Source organism: Anarhichas minor, unplaced genomic scaffold, assembly GCF_050575085.1.
Source record: "Anarhichas minor isolate MPS153535 unplaced genomic scaffold, ASM5057508v1 ptg000040l, whole genome shotgun sequence".
NCBI classification, from domain to species: domain Eukaryota; kingdom Metazoa; phylum Chordata; class Actinopteri; order Perciformes; family Anarhichadidae; genus Anarhichas; species Anarhichas minor.
In genome coordinates this window covers 7,072,626-7,090,461 of record NW_027466486.1, presented here as the reverse complement: position 1 = coordinate 7,090,461, position 17,836 = coordinate 7,072,626, and the positions used below count along the sequence as shown (strand labels likewise).

Genomic DNA, 17,836 nt, shown 5'->3' with positions numbered 1-17,836 from the left:
CATGGTCTATAAATACATGACCCAAGACAAGGAAAGTCGTTTCCTCAATTCAGCAAAAGCCCATACAAGTATTTATTTTAGCCCAATATTGGCAAGCATTAACAACCCGTTTCACCAAAGGTCCAGGTTTAAATCTGAAAACACAAATTAAGAATAGTGAAAAGTAGCTGGCTAAAACAGATCACATAGATGTCACTATGATATTTAATGTTGAGAGTCTACCTGAGTTGACCAGCTATGATAACCATGAACAAAGTAGGTCAAAGCTCACAGAAGATGATTTACATTACAACTCACTAACTGATAAGAGCCTAAGTAATATTGATATACCACTTGATGCAATTCTGTGTGGCAACATTAACTTTAAAAACCAAACCCACAGTAGTGACCTATGCATAATGTGTGATACAATTGTGAATTGTCTAAATAATGGCAGTGAATCATTCTACAAAAAAAGGCTAAACAGCATAATCTTAGGCCAGGATGGAATGAATATGTGTCTGAACTCCATATTGAGCAGGGGTCACCAACCTTTTTTAAACTGAGAGCTACTTCAAGGGTACCGAGTAGGACGAAGGGCTACTTATTTGATACGAACTTCCTGAATAACAAAATTGCACAGATCACCTTAATAATAATAATAATAATATATGTGAAGAGACTGTTTGATCACATGTCAGTTAATTATTCCTCACAATAATTATTAATAATGATTTCCACAACAATGATGGTATAGCTAGACATACATATTTAAACATGCAACTTTTATTTCTGTTAATCTGTTTCAACATTTGAAAGTCAGAGGTATCACATCTCTGATATTTTTGTATCATCACATGATCAAAGCCGGTTACTTTTGCACATAGCGCCTGCTGGTGAATGATCCAGTGGTAATGTAGACATTTTGCGAAGTCTGGGTCACCTTTGCATTGCGCAATGAAGCCTGCATGCCGGCCCGTCATCGCGGGAGCCCCGTCTGTAGTCACCGACACCAGCTTTTCCAATGGTACCTTTTTCTCAACGAAGAAACTAGTAACCAGTCTTGTCTATAGCCGAGCGGGGGATCCAACCCTCCGAGGCGCGCGAGCGTCTTCGGGCGCCCGCGTTCAAACCTCTAGTCTGGGCCTTTTCGGTCGGATTGCGTTGCCTCGCCTACTACCCCCGCCACCCCTGAGTTGTTGCCCCGCGGCCTGTTCCCAGGAATTACGGACCTGACGACGGGGTGCGCTCGCGGCGCGCGTCTGGCACCAACGGGATGCGCCCGCCGTTCAGAACCTGAAAACCTAGTGCGGTGCAGCAGCCTCGTCCTGGCTGTCCGCCGTGCGCCTCCGGGTACCCAACTCTCTTAACTCTCTGCAAGCGTTTTTGATTAAAAAAGAACAGCAACTACAATTTTAGACGGAGCTCCATAATGACTAGTGCTATTTTTAGAACATGTCTTGCGGGCGACTCACGTGGTCCCTGCGGGCGACAGGGTGCCCGCGGGCACCGTGTTGGCTACCTCTGCTCTACTATGACGTTTATAACTGCAGCAACTCCCTTCATCAACACCACGACCAGTGGCTGGACTCCAGCGGGATTATGCCTTATCTGACCTCAGCATCATCAGCCCTCGATTGCCTTCCTTCAGGATGGAGTCCAATCGTCAAAGACGTTGCATTATTCAAATTTGTACAATGTGTAATAAATGATTGTGAAATTCTAATGAAGTTGCTCCTGATTGAATGACTTTTTTCGACATGCTATACTGAGACTGTTTTTGACTTTTTTCAATGAGTTACTTTATTTTTGAAGTTGCTTTTTAAGTTACTTTATTTTTGAAGTAACTTTTTAAGTTACTTTAATGTGTTAAGTTACTTTTTAAGTTACTTTATTTTTGAAGTTACTTTTTAAGTTACTTTATTTTTGAAGTAACTTTTTAAGTTACTTTATTTTTGAAGTAACTTTTTAAGTTACTTTATTTTTTAAGTTACTTTTTAAGTTACTTTATTTTTTAAGTTACTTTATTTTTGAAGTTACTTTTTAAGTTACTTTATTTTTTAAGTTACTTTTTAAGTTACTTTATTATTGAAGTTACTTTTTAAGTTACTTTATTTTTTAAGTTACTTTTGAAGTTACTTAATTTTTTAAGTTACTTTTTAAGTTACTTTATTATTGAAGTTACTTTTTAAGTTACTTTATTTTTTAAGTTACTTTTGAAGTTACTTTATTATTTAAGTTACTTTTTAAGTTACTTTATTATTGAAGTTACTTTTTAAGTAACTTTATTTTTTAAGTTACTTTTTAAGTTACTTTATTTGTTAAGTTACTTTTGAAGTTACTTTATTTTTTAAGTTACTTTTTTAAGTTACTTTATTATTTAAGTTACTTTTTAAGTTACTTTATTATTTTAGTTACTTTTTAAGTTACTTTATTATTTAAGTTACTTTTTAAGTTACTTTATTTTTTAAGTTACTTTTTAAGTTACTTTATTTTTAAAAGTAAAATCAGCATGTCGTAAAAAAGTCAAAAACGGTCAGTATAGTTTTTGACTTTTCGACATGCTCTACTACAGGGGTCACCAACCTTTTTTAAACTGAGAGCTACTTCAAGGGTACCGAGTAGGACGAAGGGCTACTTATTTGATACGAACTTCCTGAATAACAAAATTGCACAGATCACCTTAATAATAATAATAATAATATATGTGAAGAGACTGTTTGATCACATGTCAGTTAATTATTCCTCACAATAATTATTAATAATGATTTCCACAACAATGATGGTATAGCTACACATACATATTTAAACATGCAACTTTTATTTCTGTTAATCTGTTTCAACATTTGAAAGTCAGAGGTACCCAACTCTCTTAACTCTCTGCAAGCGTTTTTGATTAAAAAAGAACAGCAACTACAATTTTAGATGGAGCTCCATAATGACTAGTGCTATTTTTAGAACATGTCTTGCGGGCGACTCACGTGGTCCCTGCGGGCGACAGGGTGCCCGCGGGCACCGTGTTGGCTATCACTGATATAGAGGATAAAGAAGCTTTTAAAAACTGGGTTTTATCAGGAAAAGCAAGACATGGTCCAGAGAGTGAACACAAGAAACACGCAAATGCTAGATTTAAATATGCTGTGCGCTTTATTAAAAGAAATGAGCAGGCCATGAGGGCAAACTCCATGGCCAAAAAGCTTCAGCAGAATAATGTCTATATGATTTAAGGTTGCCAATAACATTAAGATGCCCTTGCTATCCAATATTGATGAGCCCATCTGGTTCAGAAAGTATTGCAGATCTGTGGAGTAAACATTATAGGGATATTTTTAACAGTGATGAATTTAATGTTGGTGATGTTCCTAATGATGGTGGTGTGTTTATTAGACCTGATGAAGTGTTGTATGCCATTGAGAAATTGGCAGTGAACAAAGCATGTGGCCTTGACCTAATAACAGCAGAACATCTGAAGCATGCTAGCCATAGAAATCTAGTGTTACTTGCTGTGTGTTTTTCTGGATTGTGTAATGGTAAAATATGTATTAGCATCATGGAACGTTTTCAAAGAACATAGTGTGACATCTTGGTATAATGGAGAAGTAAAAACAGGCCCTGCAAGACACAGATGTCTGCACCTAAAGACCTGAAGACATGTTCACATACTCTGTTTCTCGGAAAGGTCGTTTGAAACAAGAGCAGCTTCTCGGAAGGGTAGTTTAAAACAGCAACATGGACACCACAACCGACTCACAGTTGAGCTACCTGCATGAACCAGATAAGACCAGACTAGACACTTCCTGCATGGGAGTCATGTGGGGCGGAGGCCTCTGTAGGTATAAAAGGATGTTGAATGTTGTATCTCGTTGAAGCTCACACCACAGACTGCTGAATGAGTATCTGTGGTGCACTCTTCCCTTGCAAGCAAATAAATGGACAAAGACAACTTTGAAACTTTTGAAGACTTTGTTATCGATTTGTGAACAACTCTCTCTTCTCCCGATTAACATAGAAATCTTCCATCACAATTGTTAATGCCTGACATACTTCCTGACTCTTCTGAATATTTTATTAGTGCCAGTAATCAAAGATAAAACCAGTAACATATCCAGCATTGAAAATTACAGACCAATTGCTCTGGCTAGCGTACTTTCTAAAGTATTAGAACACATTCTCTTAGATAGGCTTAAAGAATACATGATAACCACTGACAATCAATTCGTTTTTTTTTAAATAAACATAGTACAGACATATGTATATATGAAAGTATAGGAGACATAACACTACAATATGTATGTGTTTCCTGGATGCATCTAAAGCTTTTGACCGAATTAATCATTCTAAATAGTTTTTCAAACTACAAGAGCAAGGGGTCCCTCCATATTTGATAAGGATTTTGCACTTTTGGTATTCGCATCAAACCACCCGAGCTAGATGGGGTAAGAGTGTATCTGCACCCTTCCTAGTGACCAATGGGGTCCGACAAGGTGGAATACTGCCACCTGCTCTTTTCAATCTATATATGGATGATCTCTCTAAAAGGTTAGAAGAGTGTAAGACAGGATGTATGGTGGGGGAAAGTCTTATTAACCATCTGATGTACGCTGATGACTTAGTGGTCCTGTCTCCTTATAGCGCTGGTTTACAGCAATTGCTCAGAGTCTGCTCACGGTATCAAAAGGAATTTAATATACTAACAAACGCAAAAGCAATTACAAACCGAATCAAACTATTAATAACATAATATTTCATGAAATAGAGGCCCAATCCGGGGCACCCGGCAGAATGGTGTGTCTGCCTGATGGCCCCCAGAAGAAGTCCGAAGAAGTCCGGCAATTCACAGTCCCCTTGTCCCATGGAAAAGTCTCATGTTTCACATTCTTTAGCCCATCGATCAGCTCAATGATTGGCTGAAATCCAATATGCTCCTCCTTGGCCTTTGACCTCTTGTTCTGGTCAGACACCCCTCCTTACAGCCACTTTCGTCCATCCCCCGCTCTTACCACATACCTCACCCCCCTCTCACAGACACTCATACATGCAATGACCACACTCCTTGGTTTAAACTTCTACAAGTAAACACACTGTGACACATAATATCCAGCACTAGGAATGCTTTAAAACATAGATTTCTCACACTAAAACCAAGGAGGATCAGAAGCTAACTTTTCCTTTGTTTTATATGGCAGGCCAAGAGCTAAATGTGGTGCACAAAATGAGATAATTGGGTCACATCATCAGGAATGACCTAAGTGATGATGACGATGTGCAGCGCCAGTGTTGCAAACTGTATGCACAAGCAAACATGCTGGCACGTAAATTTCATATGTGTACAGATGATGTTAAAACAGCTCTCTTCAGAGACTACTGTAGGCTACTCCACTCTATACAGCCCACCTGTGGTGCAGTTATAGTAAAGCAAAAATGAAAAAGATTCAGGTGGCATTTAATGATGCTTTTAGAATCTTGCTCAAGCCAAGATGGACAAGTGCTAGTAATATGTTTGTGACTCGTAATGTTCCCACCTTTCATGCTGTGTTGAGGAATTACATTTAAATGTTGATTGACTGAATCAAAAAATGTAGGCCTAATCATAAAGGCCTTAACTCAACCACGTGTGACTTTTGAGCTGCAATGATTATACCTGCATCTTGGTGTCCTCGTATTGTATTTCGTTTTTGTTTTTGTTGCTATATGGACTCATGTGTCTGGAAATAAAGTTAAATATTTAAATTCTCAGTTGGGAATCAATAGAGCATCAAATGATTAGGTTTAAAATATGGTTTAATGTAAATAAACTTATCCCTCCATACAAACAGCGGCGGTGGAACGTTTGTTCATACTTCCCACGAGAAAGAAATATAAATGTCGTCACTTCCGTCCACCTCTGCCTTTAAATACGTGCAACCCCGTCTGTCTTTCTTTTCGCACATCATGGCAGACCGGTTCAATAAGGTGAGCAACCGCTGCGGAATCGTAATGTCTTTTTATGCTATTTAGTGGAAGTTTAACCCGGTAATTTATAGATAATGGGCAGGTGATAACTACGGTACTTCTTGGTGTTATCTTAGTTTATTTCGGTGTTACTCCTAAGACTAGATTTCAAGACATGTTTGAGACGGCTCGTGGAAGCTGAGTACATGCCTCCATCATGGCAGCCTCCCTAGCGAGCCAACGTCGTTAGCATGCTAGCTTAAAACTTGTGTCTTGGTGAAGTTTAGGTCTGGGTGATATACGCGCTAATGTAATAACTGAAGTTTTCTTTTTATTGAACGTTTGTGCTCAACCTCGTTATCTAAATAATGACGCTAGCTAACGTGTCGAGCTTTTACGTTGATGCTAAGCTAATGCTAAGCTAATGCTATGTCTTCATCGGTAAGTTCCATGTGGCAATTATTAAAATGCTCATGTAGGAAACAGGCGTTTCTCAAAGTCCTTGAACGTGTAATTGCGCTAAATTTGCATTCCGTTACCAATTAAGTTGAAAGCTAGGGAAAGTTAAAGTTGTGTAAAAACAACTGTACAGTAAAATATCTTTCCTCAACCTGCAGGTTCTGCTACTTGATGGCAGGGGCCACCTTCTGGGCCGGCTTTCTGCCCTTGTGGCTAAACAGGTTCTGCTTGGTAAGTTTTAAATATTAATATGGGAATATTGGAAATGGTTTTTGCTAAAGCCATGTATACTGGCCATATGAATACTGAATAAAACTGAGCAGCACAGTATTCACAGAAGCTGCTGTGTGGCCTCAGTCTGTCAATGATGATACATTTACAGCTTTGCTTGAGTTTAACGACCATGAGAAAACTCGCATGCACTACCATCTGAGACATTGCATACTAAAGTAATGGCTGCTAGTGCCTAAAAGTATTTGTAACTCGGATTTAATGTCTCTATTATGCGCCTCTCTATAGTGAAGTACCTGGCCTTCCTGCGCAAGATGAACACCAACCCCTCTCGTGGACTGTACCACTTCAGAGCTTCTGGAGGACTGTAAGAGGTGAGTTTGTGATGCTCGTAAGGAAATTAAATTATTGCAATACTGACAAAAGATTCTTACAGAGCATGTGGCATACTTATAATCACTCAGTAGATAGTTGTAAAATGCTCTTACATATAGTCTGCACATAGAACGAGCATTACTTCTAACATAATCCATTTGTGCTTGGACAAATTAAAGTTTTGATACAACTGCAATTGTTGCTATTTGAAAATGTATTGAATTTACAAGTATTTCCTCTGCTAACAGGTATGCTGCCCCACAAAACCAAGAGGACAGGCTGCTCTTGAGAGGCTGAAGGTGTTTGACGGGATTCCCCCGCCCTATGACAAGGTGATGAATCTACATCAACTACAAAGGGCCACAATATGTCCGTTTGGCCCATACATGTCAAACTCTGCTGTCTTTGATGTTACATATTACCCTTACCAGCCTTATTTGAAAAACAACTGAAAAGAAATCTATAATCTGAGACATGCTGCCCTATCAGTGGCTACACGCGCCGGTTTCTTCTTTGTCTGATTTTGTCTTTTGTTCCACAGAGGAAGCACATGGTTGTTCCAGCTGCTCTTAAGATTGTGCGCCTGAAACCCACTTGCAAGGTGAGCCTCAAATAACTGATTTCAGTGCTGACTTGATAAATATGATTTTGGGGGACACCCTTTGATTTGAATTTGCAAATATCGACAGACGCCTAAATTTACCTACCACAACTGTTAGTTCTTGACGGTGATGAGCACTTTACCGAAACTGATCATTTTTTGATGAGAAACTTTTCGGATCTGATTGCTGAGTTGAGAAGGACGTACATTCGCACGTGGACAAATTAAACTTTTAAAAAACAACTGCAATTGTTGCTATTTGTAAATGTATTGAACTTACAAGTATTCCCTCTGCTAACAGGTATGCTGCCCCACAAAACCAAGAGGACAGGCTGCTCTTGAGAGGCTGAAGGTGTTTGACGGGATCCCCCCCCGCCCTATGACAAGGTGATGAATCTACATCGACTACAAAGGGCCACAATATGTCCGTTTGGCCCATACATGTTAAGCTCAGCTGTCTGTGATGTTACATATTACCCTTACCAGCCTTATTTGAAAAACGACTGAAAAGAAATCTATAATCTGAGACATGCTGCCCTATCAGTGGCTACACGCGCCGGTGTCTTCTTTGTCTGATTTTGTCTTTTGTTCCACAGAGGAAGCACATGGTTGTTCCAGCTGCTCTTAAGATTGTGCGCCTGAAACCCACTTGCAAGGTGAGCCTCAAATAACTGATTTCAGTGCTGACTTGGTAAATATGATTTTGGGGGACACCCTTTGATTTGAATTTGCAAATATCGACCGACGCCTAAATTTACCTACCACAACTGTTAGTTCTTGACGGTGATGAGCACTTTACCGAAACTGATTATTTTTTGATGAGAAACTTTTCGGATCTGATTGCTGAGTTGAGAAGGACGTACATTCGCACGTGGACAAATTAAACTTTTAAAAAACAACTGCAATTGTTATTTGAAAATGTATTCAACTTACAAGTATTCCCTCTGCTAACAGGTATGCTGCCCCACAAAACCAAGAGAGGACAGGCTGCTCTTGAGAGGCTGAAGATGTTTGACGGGATCCCCCCCGCCCTATGACAAGGTGATGAATCTACATCGACTACAAAGGGCCACAATATGTCCGTTTGGCCCATACATGTTAAGCTCAGCTGTCTGTGATGTTACATATTACCCTTACCAGCCTTATTTGAAAAACGACTGAAAAGAAATCTATAATCTGAGACATGCTGTCCTATCAGTGGCTACACGCGCCGGTTTCTTCTTTGTCTGATTTTGTCTTTTGTTCCACAGAGGAAGCACATGGTTGTTCCTGCTGCTCTTAAGATGTGCGTCTGAAACCCACTCGCAAGGTGAGCCTCAAATAACTGATTTCAGTGCAGACTTAATAAATGTGACTTTGGGGGACACATTTTGATTTGAAATGTAGAATTTACAAATATGGACAGACATTAAAATGTACCTGCCGCAACAGTTCTTTCTTGATGGTGATAACTTTATCCCGAAGCTGATCAGAGTTGAGTTGGCTAGAACTCGGCTTATAAAGTGGTTAATCGAGAGTAAAAACATTAATCTAGTCATCAACGCAAATTCTCAATTTTGCGAAGGAACTATGTAGATGCGTAGTCATTTTTTACATGCACTGCGGGGAAATTGTTTTATTTTTTCTAAAGCATATTTTTGCCGATAAAGTTACAACCATACCTGTACATGTGTAACTTAAATGAGTTGGAGTATGATGTGAATGTGTACTGTCTTTACTGCATTGAATAAAATCCTTCAAAGCATTCCTTATTGTTTTATTTTAAATAAGTAATCTTGTGGATCTAAACATGACCGAGCATTGTTTACATAATTCAGGTCTTACAAGACCATTTTCAGTAATGGGCCTACACCTTGATGAATTTTAGATGTCAATCATGTGATATGGCATGTGGGTCACTGACATGACGTCCATATTTTAGTGTTGGGAGTCCATTATTTCCTTTTAAAATAATTGTATCAATTCATGTCATTTCATTCAATTAAAGTTGAGTTTGACTACATTTTCAGTACATTCAAAGACCTGTAAAGATGGGACTTTTCTTATAACATTAAAGTGCAGAACAGTAAACATGATCTTGCATCAAGAGGACCTCCACTGACCTTTAAGGCGGAGTGAAAATGTTTTTGTATCATATACACCATGTCACAAAGCTCAAATCACCTCAAACTGGTTTCTTGAACGTGACAATGAGTTCACTGTACTCCATTGGCCTGCACAGTCACCAGATCTCAATCCAATAGAGCACTTTTGGGATGTGGTGGAACGGGAGATTCGCGTCATGGATGTGCAGCCGACAAATCTGCAGCACCTGCGTGATGCTATCATGTCAATATGGACCAAAATGTGAGGAATGTTTCCAACACCTTGTTGAATCTATGCTACGAAGAATTAAGGCAGTTCTGAAGGCAAAAGGGGGTCCAACCTGGTACTAGCAAGGTGTACCTAATAAAGGGGCTGGTGAGTGTATATACAGTATATATATAATTGGGTATGATCAATGAGAATACGGAGGCAGGAAGGGGTCAGGTGGCCGTCCGATCATTATATACGAGCTGAATAAAATGATCGAACGAGCTTCTTAGTCCTGAGAGACACCAGATTATTTGTCAGAGCATTAACTGTCGGGATGTAAAGATTACATTTAAATAATGTTTTTAACCCTGCCTTTAAAGATGCAATCTACTTTCTAACCTTTTTCATGATAATATTTTATAATTATTTTAGATGCCACTGTAAAGCGAAATCAACATGAGACAGGGAGCACATTAACAATTTTATATATATATATATATATATATATATATATAAAATAATGAATAAATAAGGTTTAGGGTTAGGGGAGTTTAGGGGGTTAAGAAAGGGATGGTTTTACATTAAAAAGGTAGTAGAGCGGTTACGGAACCAAATATCTGTTTGATTGTAAATTGTAACAATATATTGTTGGACGGAGGAACGTCAGGCGTGGGAGAAGGAGGCTGCAGAATGAAATTGAACTAAAGGCCTTGTTGGAGAAGGAAAATTAAAAAAAGAAAGAAATAGAAGAAGAGGTACCAGCGGTCGGCACATTCTATAGTGGATGGACTGCTGCGCAATCAAACAGTTAACACCATTAGGAGATGGTTGTTATTGCAGGAATCAATAATTGAGGACATCAGAAATAAATACATAAAAACAAACAAGGAATGAGAGAAACACATTATTGCAAAAATAACAATTGGACACATTTTAAAGAAATACAGTTTGCAGAGGGCTGCACAAGTGACTGGGCTTTTTAAAGAAGCGAGGTCACAGACCAAGTGGAGGGCTCATAACCTTGGAAAGGAAGGCAAGCAACAGATTACCTGCTGAATGCAAAGAGAAAGTAAAGGCTTTCTTTTTAAGGGATGATGTCAGCTGTATGACAACAGGAAGAAAGCAAACTGTCACTCAAAATAAGATGAAAAGACAGAAATGTTTGCTAACCGACACAATGAAAAATATGCACCATTCAGAAAATGAACATCAGGTCTCCTATTCTTGTTTCTGCACCGTAAGACCATTTTGTGTTGTGGTGCCCACAGAGGCTGATCGTGAAACCTGTCAGTGTAGAACCCATGATAACCTACAGTTCATGGCCAACAAGAAACAAAGCACGACCTCTAAAGTGTGAAAGCAGTGTAGCCCAATATTGGCAAGCATGAACAACTCGATTCACCAAAGGTCCAGGTTTAAATCTGAAAACACAAATTAGGAATAGTGAAAAGTATAAATTATCAGTTGGGAATCAATAGAGCATCAAACTTGCATTAATAAAAAATATAGTATATTGTATGTAAACTTCTCCCTCCATCCGAACGGCGGCGATGGAACGTTTGTCCACACTTCCCACGAGACAGAAATATATATGTCGTCACTTCCGTCTACCCCTGCCTTTTAGCACGGGCAACCCCGTCTGTCTTTCTTTTCGCACGTCATGGCGGACCGGTTCAATAAGGTGTGCAACCGCTGCGGAATCATAATGTATTTTTATGCTATTTAGTGGTGGTTGAATCCGGTAATTTATAGATCATTTAGAGGTGATAACTACGGTACTTCTTGGTGTTATCTTAGTTTATTTCGGTGTTACTCCTAAGACTAGATTTCAAGACATGTTTGAGACGGCTCGTGGAAGCCGAGTACATGCCTTCATCATGGCAGCCTCCCTAGCGAGCCAACGTCGTTAGCATGCTAGCTTAAACTTGTGTCTTGGTGAAGTTTAGGTCTGGGTGATATACGCGCTAATGTAATATTAACTGTAAAGCTTTCCTTTTGTTTACCATTTTGTTGAACGCTTGTGCTCAACCTCGTTATCTAAATAATGACTAGCTAACGTGTCGTGCAGTTACGTTGATGCTAAGCTAATGCTATGTCCTCATCGGGAAGTTCCATGTGGCAGTTATTACAATGCTCATGTAGGAAACACGCGTTTCTCAAAGTCCTTGAAAGTGTAATTGCTTTAAATGTGCATTCTGTATTAAATATGACCCGGAACTTGAGCAACAGTGTGAAGCACCCGTCTGACTTAGGCAATGTAACCAATTAAGTTGAAAGCGTTATGTGAAAAAACACAACTGTACAGTTAAACTTGTATTTCTTTATAACCTGCAGGTTCTGCTACTTGATGGCAGGGGCCACCTTCTGGGGCGGCTTGCTGCCCTTGTGGCTAAACAGGTTTTGCTGGGTAAGTTTTAAATATGAATATTCGTGTGTAACGGTAATATGTGATTAACAGTTTTTGCTAAAGCCGTGTATACTGGCCATGTGAATACTGAAATAAAAAACTGAGCATCACAGTATTCTCAGAAGTCAATGATGATACATTTACAGCTTTGCTTGAGTTTAACGACCATGAGAAAACTCACATGCACTACCATCTGAGACGGGATGACAGTTATCACTAACATGACTGGATTTGTTTGATGTCCAAACGCTAAACTAATGTCGTCTTTTAGGACACAAAGTGGTGGTGGTGAGATGTGAAGGAATCAATATTTCTGGAAACTTCTACCGCAACAAGCGTAAGTAGGCTACATGCCAGTTAAATTAAGCTTCTTTCATTGTTCCTCGATTGATATGCTTGTCAGTGATGTTTTACCACTGTTTTATTCGAGTTTCAATGACCATGAGACAACCTTACATGCACTACCATCTGAGACATTGCATACTAAAGTAATGGCTGCTAGTGCCTAAAAGTATTTGTAACTCAGATTAAATGTCTCTATTATGCGCCCATCTACAGTGAAGTACCTGGCCTTCCTGCGTAAGAGGATGAACACCAACCCCTCTCGTGGACCGTTCCACTTCAGAGCTCCCAGCAGGATCTTCTGGAGGACTGTAAGAGGTGAGTTTGTGAACTCGCAGGGAAATTTAATTATTGCAATACTGACAAAAAATTCTTACAGAGCATGTGGCATACATATAGAGTGTAAATGTAGTTTACCATCACTTGGTAGATTGTGCTCAAACGTACTTTGCAGAGCTCAGTTCAAGATTAGTAAAATGCTGTTAAGTGTAGACTGCATTTAGAACGAGCATTTAATTTAACATAATCCATGAAATATTTATTATTCCTGTAATGTAAAACTGTGGCTAAAATGCCCCATTGGTCCAGTAGTGGGCCTTAAAGAGAACCCAACAATGATCCAGTGTTGGATTGAAATCATTCTCAGTACTGAGTTGATGTGTTTATTTAAAATTTTCATTTGATTTATTTGAACCGGCACAAGTTCTTTGCTCGACAGTGAAGAGCACTTTATCGCAAAACTGATCAGCTTTTGATGAGACAATCTTTTCGGATCTGATTGCTGAGTGGGGACATTTGTGCTTGGACAAATTAAAGTTTTAATACAACTGCAATTGTTGCTATTTGAAAATGTATTGAACTTACAAGTATTTCCTCTGCTAACAGGTATGCTGCCCCACAAAACCAAGAGAGGACAGGCTGCTCTTGAGAGGCTGAAGGTGTTTGACGGGATTCCCCCGCCCTATGACAAGGTGATGAATCTACATCAACTACAAAGGGCCACAATATGTCCGTTTGGCCCATACATGTTAAACTCTGCTGTCTGTGATGTTACATATTACCCTTACCAGCCTTATTTGAAAAACGACTGAAAAGAAATCTATAATCTGAGACATGCTGCCCTATCAGTGGCTACACGCGCCGGTTTCTTCTTTGTCTGATTTTGTCTTTTGTTCCACAGAGGAAGCGCATGGTTGTTCCAGCTGCTCTTAAGATTGTGCGCCTGAAACCCACTCGCAAGGTGAGCCTCAAATAACTGATTTCAGTGCTGACTTGATAAATATGATTTTGGGGGACACACTTTGATTTCAATTTGCAAATATCGAGAGATGCCTAAATTTACCTACCACAACTGTTAGTTCTTGATGGTGATGAGCACTTTATACCGAAACTGATCATTTTTTGATGAGACAAACCTTCGGATCTGATTACTGAGTTGAGTTGGATACAAGTTGTGCCTTTTTATATATTACATCTTTAAACGTAAACTTTTTAAATTCAACATCAAAGAATGTGGTTTTGTGTGGAATTCCTATCCCCTTAACTTTTAGAAATATCTGCTGCAGTAAATTTAGACCTGCCAGTGACGCACCGTGCCCTTACTGACTCTGACTCTCGTTTCTTTCTCAGTTCGCCCTCCTTGGGCGTCTGGCACACGAGGTCGGCTGGAAGTACCAGGCCATCACAGCCACCCTGGAGGAGAAGAGGAAGGAGAAGGCGAAGCTCCGCTACGGCAAGAAAAAGACACAGATCAAGCTGACCAAGGTGGCAGAGAAGAACGTCGAGAGCAAAATTACAAAATACACAGATGTTCTGAAACAATATGGAGTCCTTGTTTGAGCTGGTTGTCTTTGGCCAATAAAGATAAATAAATGTTTATAAAAAGTGTATTGTATTATTTCTTTGCTAAAAAACATGGCACTTAAGTTGAATATAAAGTGCCATGCATGATAAAAGCAATTTTGGATATAAATCTGGATCTTGGTGTGGGGACACTTAACATGGACCTAGTTTTCAAAATGCTGTCAGTTTAGTTATACTTAAGAAATGTAGAACACTTTTGACTGAGTTGTCCTGCAATTAAGCTACAAAGCATTAAGAGCCATGATCACATCACTCATGCATGGGTTTGAATAATTAAAGTGTGTAATGTACAGCATTACTTTTGAGACCCTGCAGCAGTTCAGTCACTCTTTCTAAACCTTATCGTGCATGTAATTGGAAAGATGCTTCATATTGCCAGACTCGGCTGAACAATATTTTATTTCTGCTCTCTTGGCAAAGGAAATAATTAGTTTAGTCTTTAAGCCAAAGGCATTCTCTGAGGAGCATGACTGAAACCTTGCATCATGAGATGTGTGAACATAATTGTTTCAGGCATGAGAGGGTTTGATGTTCTTCAGAAATAAAATGATTCACTGAATGCTGAGTTCTCAAGGCTGCAAGTAAAGAATTCTCATCTGTGAGAGCCGCTCTTTAAGAAATCTGAGCTTCAAATGATTGCAATAAAATGAGTGAATCAAGAGTAACCATTCTTTTAGGTGCTTTGAGTGTGATTACTGATCAATATTGTTCCCTCTATCTCTAAATATTTGCCATCTGGCTCAATCAGTTTCAATAGTTTCACCATCTGCTACAGATGTAGTGTAACATGAGAATAGGATTATGGAAGTTCAAAGTATATTGACCTTTGCAGTTATATGGTTGCTGCATTGTTTTATTTTACAGATGACAAGACATTAAAGACAGTTGACAAGATAATGACACTAATTTCAATCATTTTCAAGGGAACTGTGGTTTAGTCAAAATTAGCTGACATGAACTGAACTCATCTTTCCTGCTGCAGTTGAACCTTCCTACCAGCAGAGAGCAGTGTTGCACTTAACTTCATGTGGTGGGATCATTGTAGAAAGTCTCTTCAAAGTAATCATTCGGAAAAAAAAGAAAATTAACTCAGAATTTGATTACAAAAGCACTAAATTAAAGAAACTAACACAGATGACTGTTTTTCTCCTGCTTTCTACTGATTGATCGCTGTCAAAAAAGTGTGTACTTTTGAAATTAGAAATATGATGCAATCCTTCAATAACGTGCTTGAAAATGAATGAGTTAAATAATCCAAAACACAATTCTGATGATGTGGACTTTACATGTGTTTGACTACATGTACAATGATATGTTTTAGGGATTACCCTCCAAAAAAAGCTAATTCTTTTTTTGATGTGTAAAACGCCTTGTTGAGATCATTTGTCTTTTGACTGTCAATCTTCATAACTGCTCAGTATGTTATCCCAATAAACTCTGAAGACTTCTTTTTAAATTGGTGATCTGTATTCTGAGGTCGCCTCCTCACTTTCCCTTTTTTGCTCTTTCCTCTTTATCTCATTTTGACATAATAGAAGATCTGAAGAATCGTTTTAATATATCCGAACATGACGCATTCAGACCCAGCATGTATCCTCTCTATTGGTTAAAGTTGGATTCTGCTACTGAGACGAAAGCTTGAAAGACATCCTTCAACAAAAACCTCACGATGCGCCTGCCTCTGCACTTCCTCCAAGCATCTTGCGATGTCTTAAAGTAATTAGTTGCGCATGTGTGGGCATTGTGTTTATGTCATATCGCATTTCTCATTTTGAGTGACTCCAACTGAGGCGAAACGTTGGCTATCTTCTGATTAAAGCCTGTGTTGTATGGAGGATTGCTTGTATTATCCAAAGCTGGCAAGACATCCCATACTTTCTATGTTTGTCTCCCCTCTTTCTGTGTCATAGATATACATATACTATATAAACACACATGCTCTTCCTAAAAGCAGGCCCACTTAGGATCAGGAGGGAGGCCAATCTGACGCCTGTCCACCTGCGTTAAGGAGGGAAGCTGTGTCTTCAGCAAACAGATGGAGAAATCACTGTGACGGCTCCAAAAATGAGATTTTTGGATGATGCTTTCAATAGATGGCTCTCTATAATCACACAATCTGAGACAGGCTGAAAAGACCATGATTGTCTGAAACTGGTCCCGTGGGCCCAGCCTGTTACGGGCTCTAACAATCATAGGCTAGAGACGTTCTCCTCCTCCTCCTCTTCCTCCTCTTCCTCCTCTTCCTCCTCTTCCTCGTCCTTTGACTGGCTGGTGTTTGGTGTTCAGTTCCAGAATGGGAGCGTCCATCTGTGTGGGAGATACGACAGTCTCGTATTTGGATGAGATTAAAAGCCAAACTGAAACTTGAAGGATAATATCAAATATACTGATGCATATTTTTCAAATTTGAAATATTAGTTCATATTAGTAGAAACAGCATCTGTCATCCAGCAAGCCCGTAGTGCTGACAATCTACTGTCAGCAGTTGAAGACTGTTCCTTCACGACATTCATATATGTAATATAAAGACTGTGCTCGTGCAGTCTGTAATTCACTCAAAAAAGCTAGCAAGCTAGGCTAAGAATAGGCTAATTAGCCTAGCTTGCTAATATTACCACTAATCATAACAGATGTTACAGTCATTCATGTTATATCAACACCTGCTGAGTCATTGTTAGCTCCCACACACTGTGTTTGCCCTATAGCATATCATACAAAGAGGGGTTAATCTAGCATTAGCTGTATTTCATTCAAGGCTGTCAAAACCCACAGTGACAGCTCCTGTTATTCTGTGATTTGAATCGCAACGTGAAGTGACTAATGTGTGTAGTCAAACACTATCGTGGCAAAAAAAGAAAAGAAAATTTAAATTTGTTCTTGGGTAATCAAGTAGAAGTAGCCTACACATCAGCCTACACTGATTTCCTAGCGAAGACTAATTTTAACTTTCAGGTCTCTTCATTTTAGCCTAACCACACTAACCTTTATTTAACTGCTCTTGTTGTGACACACCTGAAAGATTATACCACATCTGATGCAGGTTTTACCACAAAGTGTGCTTTCTAAACATAAAGGTGTGAGTAATGGCAAGATGTAAAGGATTTCCCACATGCCAGCTGATTAGATTTTAAGCCTTTATTTGATGTTTCAGCAATGTCTCATTACTACAGAGTCGGTCTCAAGCTTAAGCTCTTGAGCCATTATGGTACCAAAGACAGCTTTAAAATCAGATGAGCGAAGAGAAGCACATCGGGGTGCACAGTTTGAATATTATATCTAATTTATTCCTCATGAAAATATGCAAAATTTCTGTGTGTGGGTCTATAAAGAAGTGCCACAGACGAGCTGACTCC

At 39.1% G+C, this 17,836-nt stretch overlaps 1 protein-coding gene, 4 non-coding genes and 1 pseudogene across 5 annotated transcripts; all 6 read left to right on the top strand.

Annotated features, from left to right (window-relative positions):
- Positions 1–5,859: 5,859 nt before the first annotated feature.
- On the top strand, positions 5,860–9,320 carry LOC142968112 (large ribosomal subunit protein uL13-like; annotated as a pseudogene).
- LOC142968748 (small nucleolar RNA Z195/SNORD33/SNORD32 family) lies at positions 6,727–6,808 on the top strand. Its single transcript, XR_012959073.1, has one exon. It is a non-coding gene; the product is annotated as a small nucleolar RNA Z195/SNORD33/SNORD32 family (small nucleolar RNA).
- LOC142968750 (small nucleolar RNA SNORD50) lies at positions 8,355–8,426 on the top strand. Its single transcript, XR_012959075.1, has one exon. It is a non-coding gene; the product is annotated as a small nucleolar RNA SNORD50 (small nucleolar RNA).
- Positions 9,321–11,470: 2,150 nt separating the features above from the next.
- Positions 11,471–14,504, top strand: LOC142968111 (large ribosomal subunit protein uL13). The gene is made up of 7 exons (XM_076107862.1): positions 11,471–11,552; positions 12,206–12,278; positions 12,550–12,615; positions 12,837–12,938; positions 13,506–13,591; positions 13,801–13,860; positions 14,250–14,504. The coding sequence occupies exons 1-7, from the start codon at positions 11,532–11,534 to the stop codon at positions 14,457–14,459; spliced, it is 618 nt and encodes a 205-aa protein (XP_075963977.1). The 5' UTR covers positions 11,471–11,531; the 3' UTR covers positions 14,460–14,504.
- On the top strand, positions 12,400–12,481 carry LOC142968749 (small nucleolar RNA Z195/SNORD33/SNORD32 family). Its single transcript, XR_012959074.1, has one exon. It is a non-coding gene; the product is annotated as a small nucleolar RNA Z195/SNORD33/SNORD32 family (small nucleolar RNA).
- Positions 12,674–12,756, top strand: LOC142968747 (small nucleolar RNA Z195/SNORD33/SNORD32 family). Its single transcript, XR_012959072.1, has one exon. It is a non-coding gene; the product is annotated as a small nucleolar RNA Z195/SNORD33/SNORD32 family (small nucleolar RNA).
- Positions 14,505–17,836: the final 3,332 nt, after the last annotated feature.

Excerpts from the sequence above, each read along its gene's own strand:
- LOC142968111 (XM_076107862.1), top strand. The coding sequence starts at position 11,532 with ATGGCGGACCGGTTCAATAAG. Across the intron at positions 12,616-12,836 it reads AAACTTCTACCGCAACAAGC|TGAAGTACCTGGCCTTCCTG; the intron begins GTAAGTAGGCTA and ends GCCCATCTACAG. Across the intron at positions 13,592-13,800 it reads TTCCCCCGCCCTATGACAAG|AGGAAGCGCATGGTTGTTCC; the intron begins GTGATGAATCTA and ends TTTGTTCCACAG.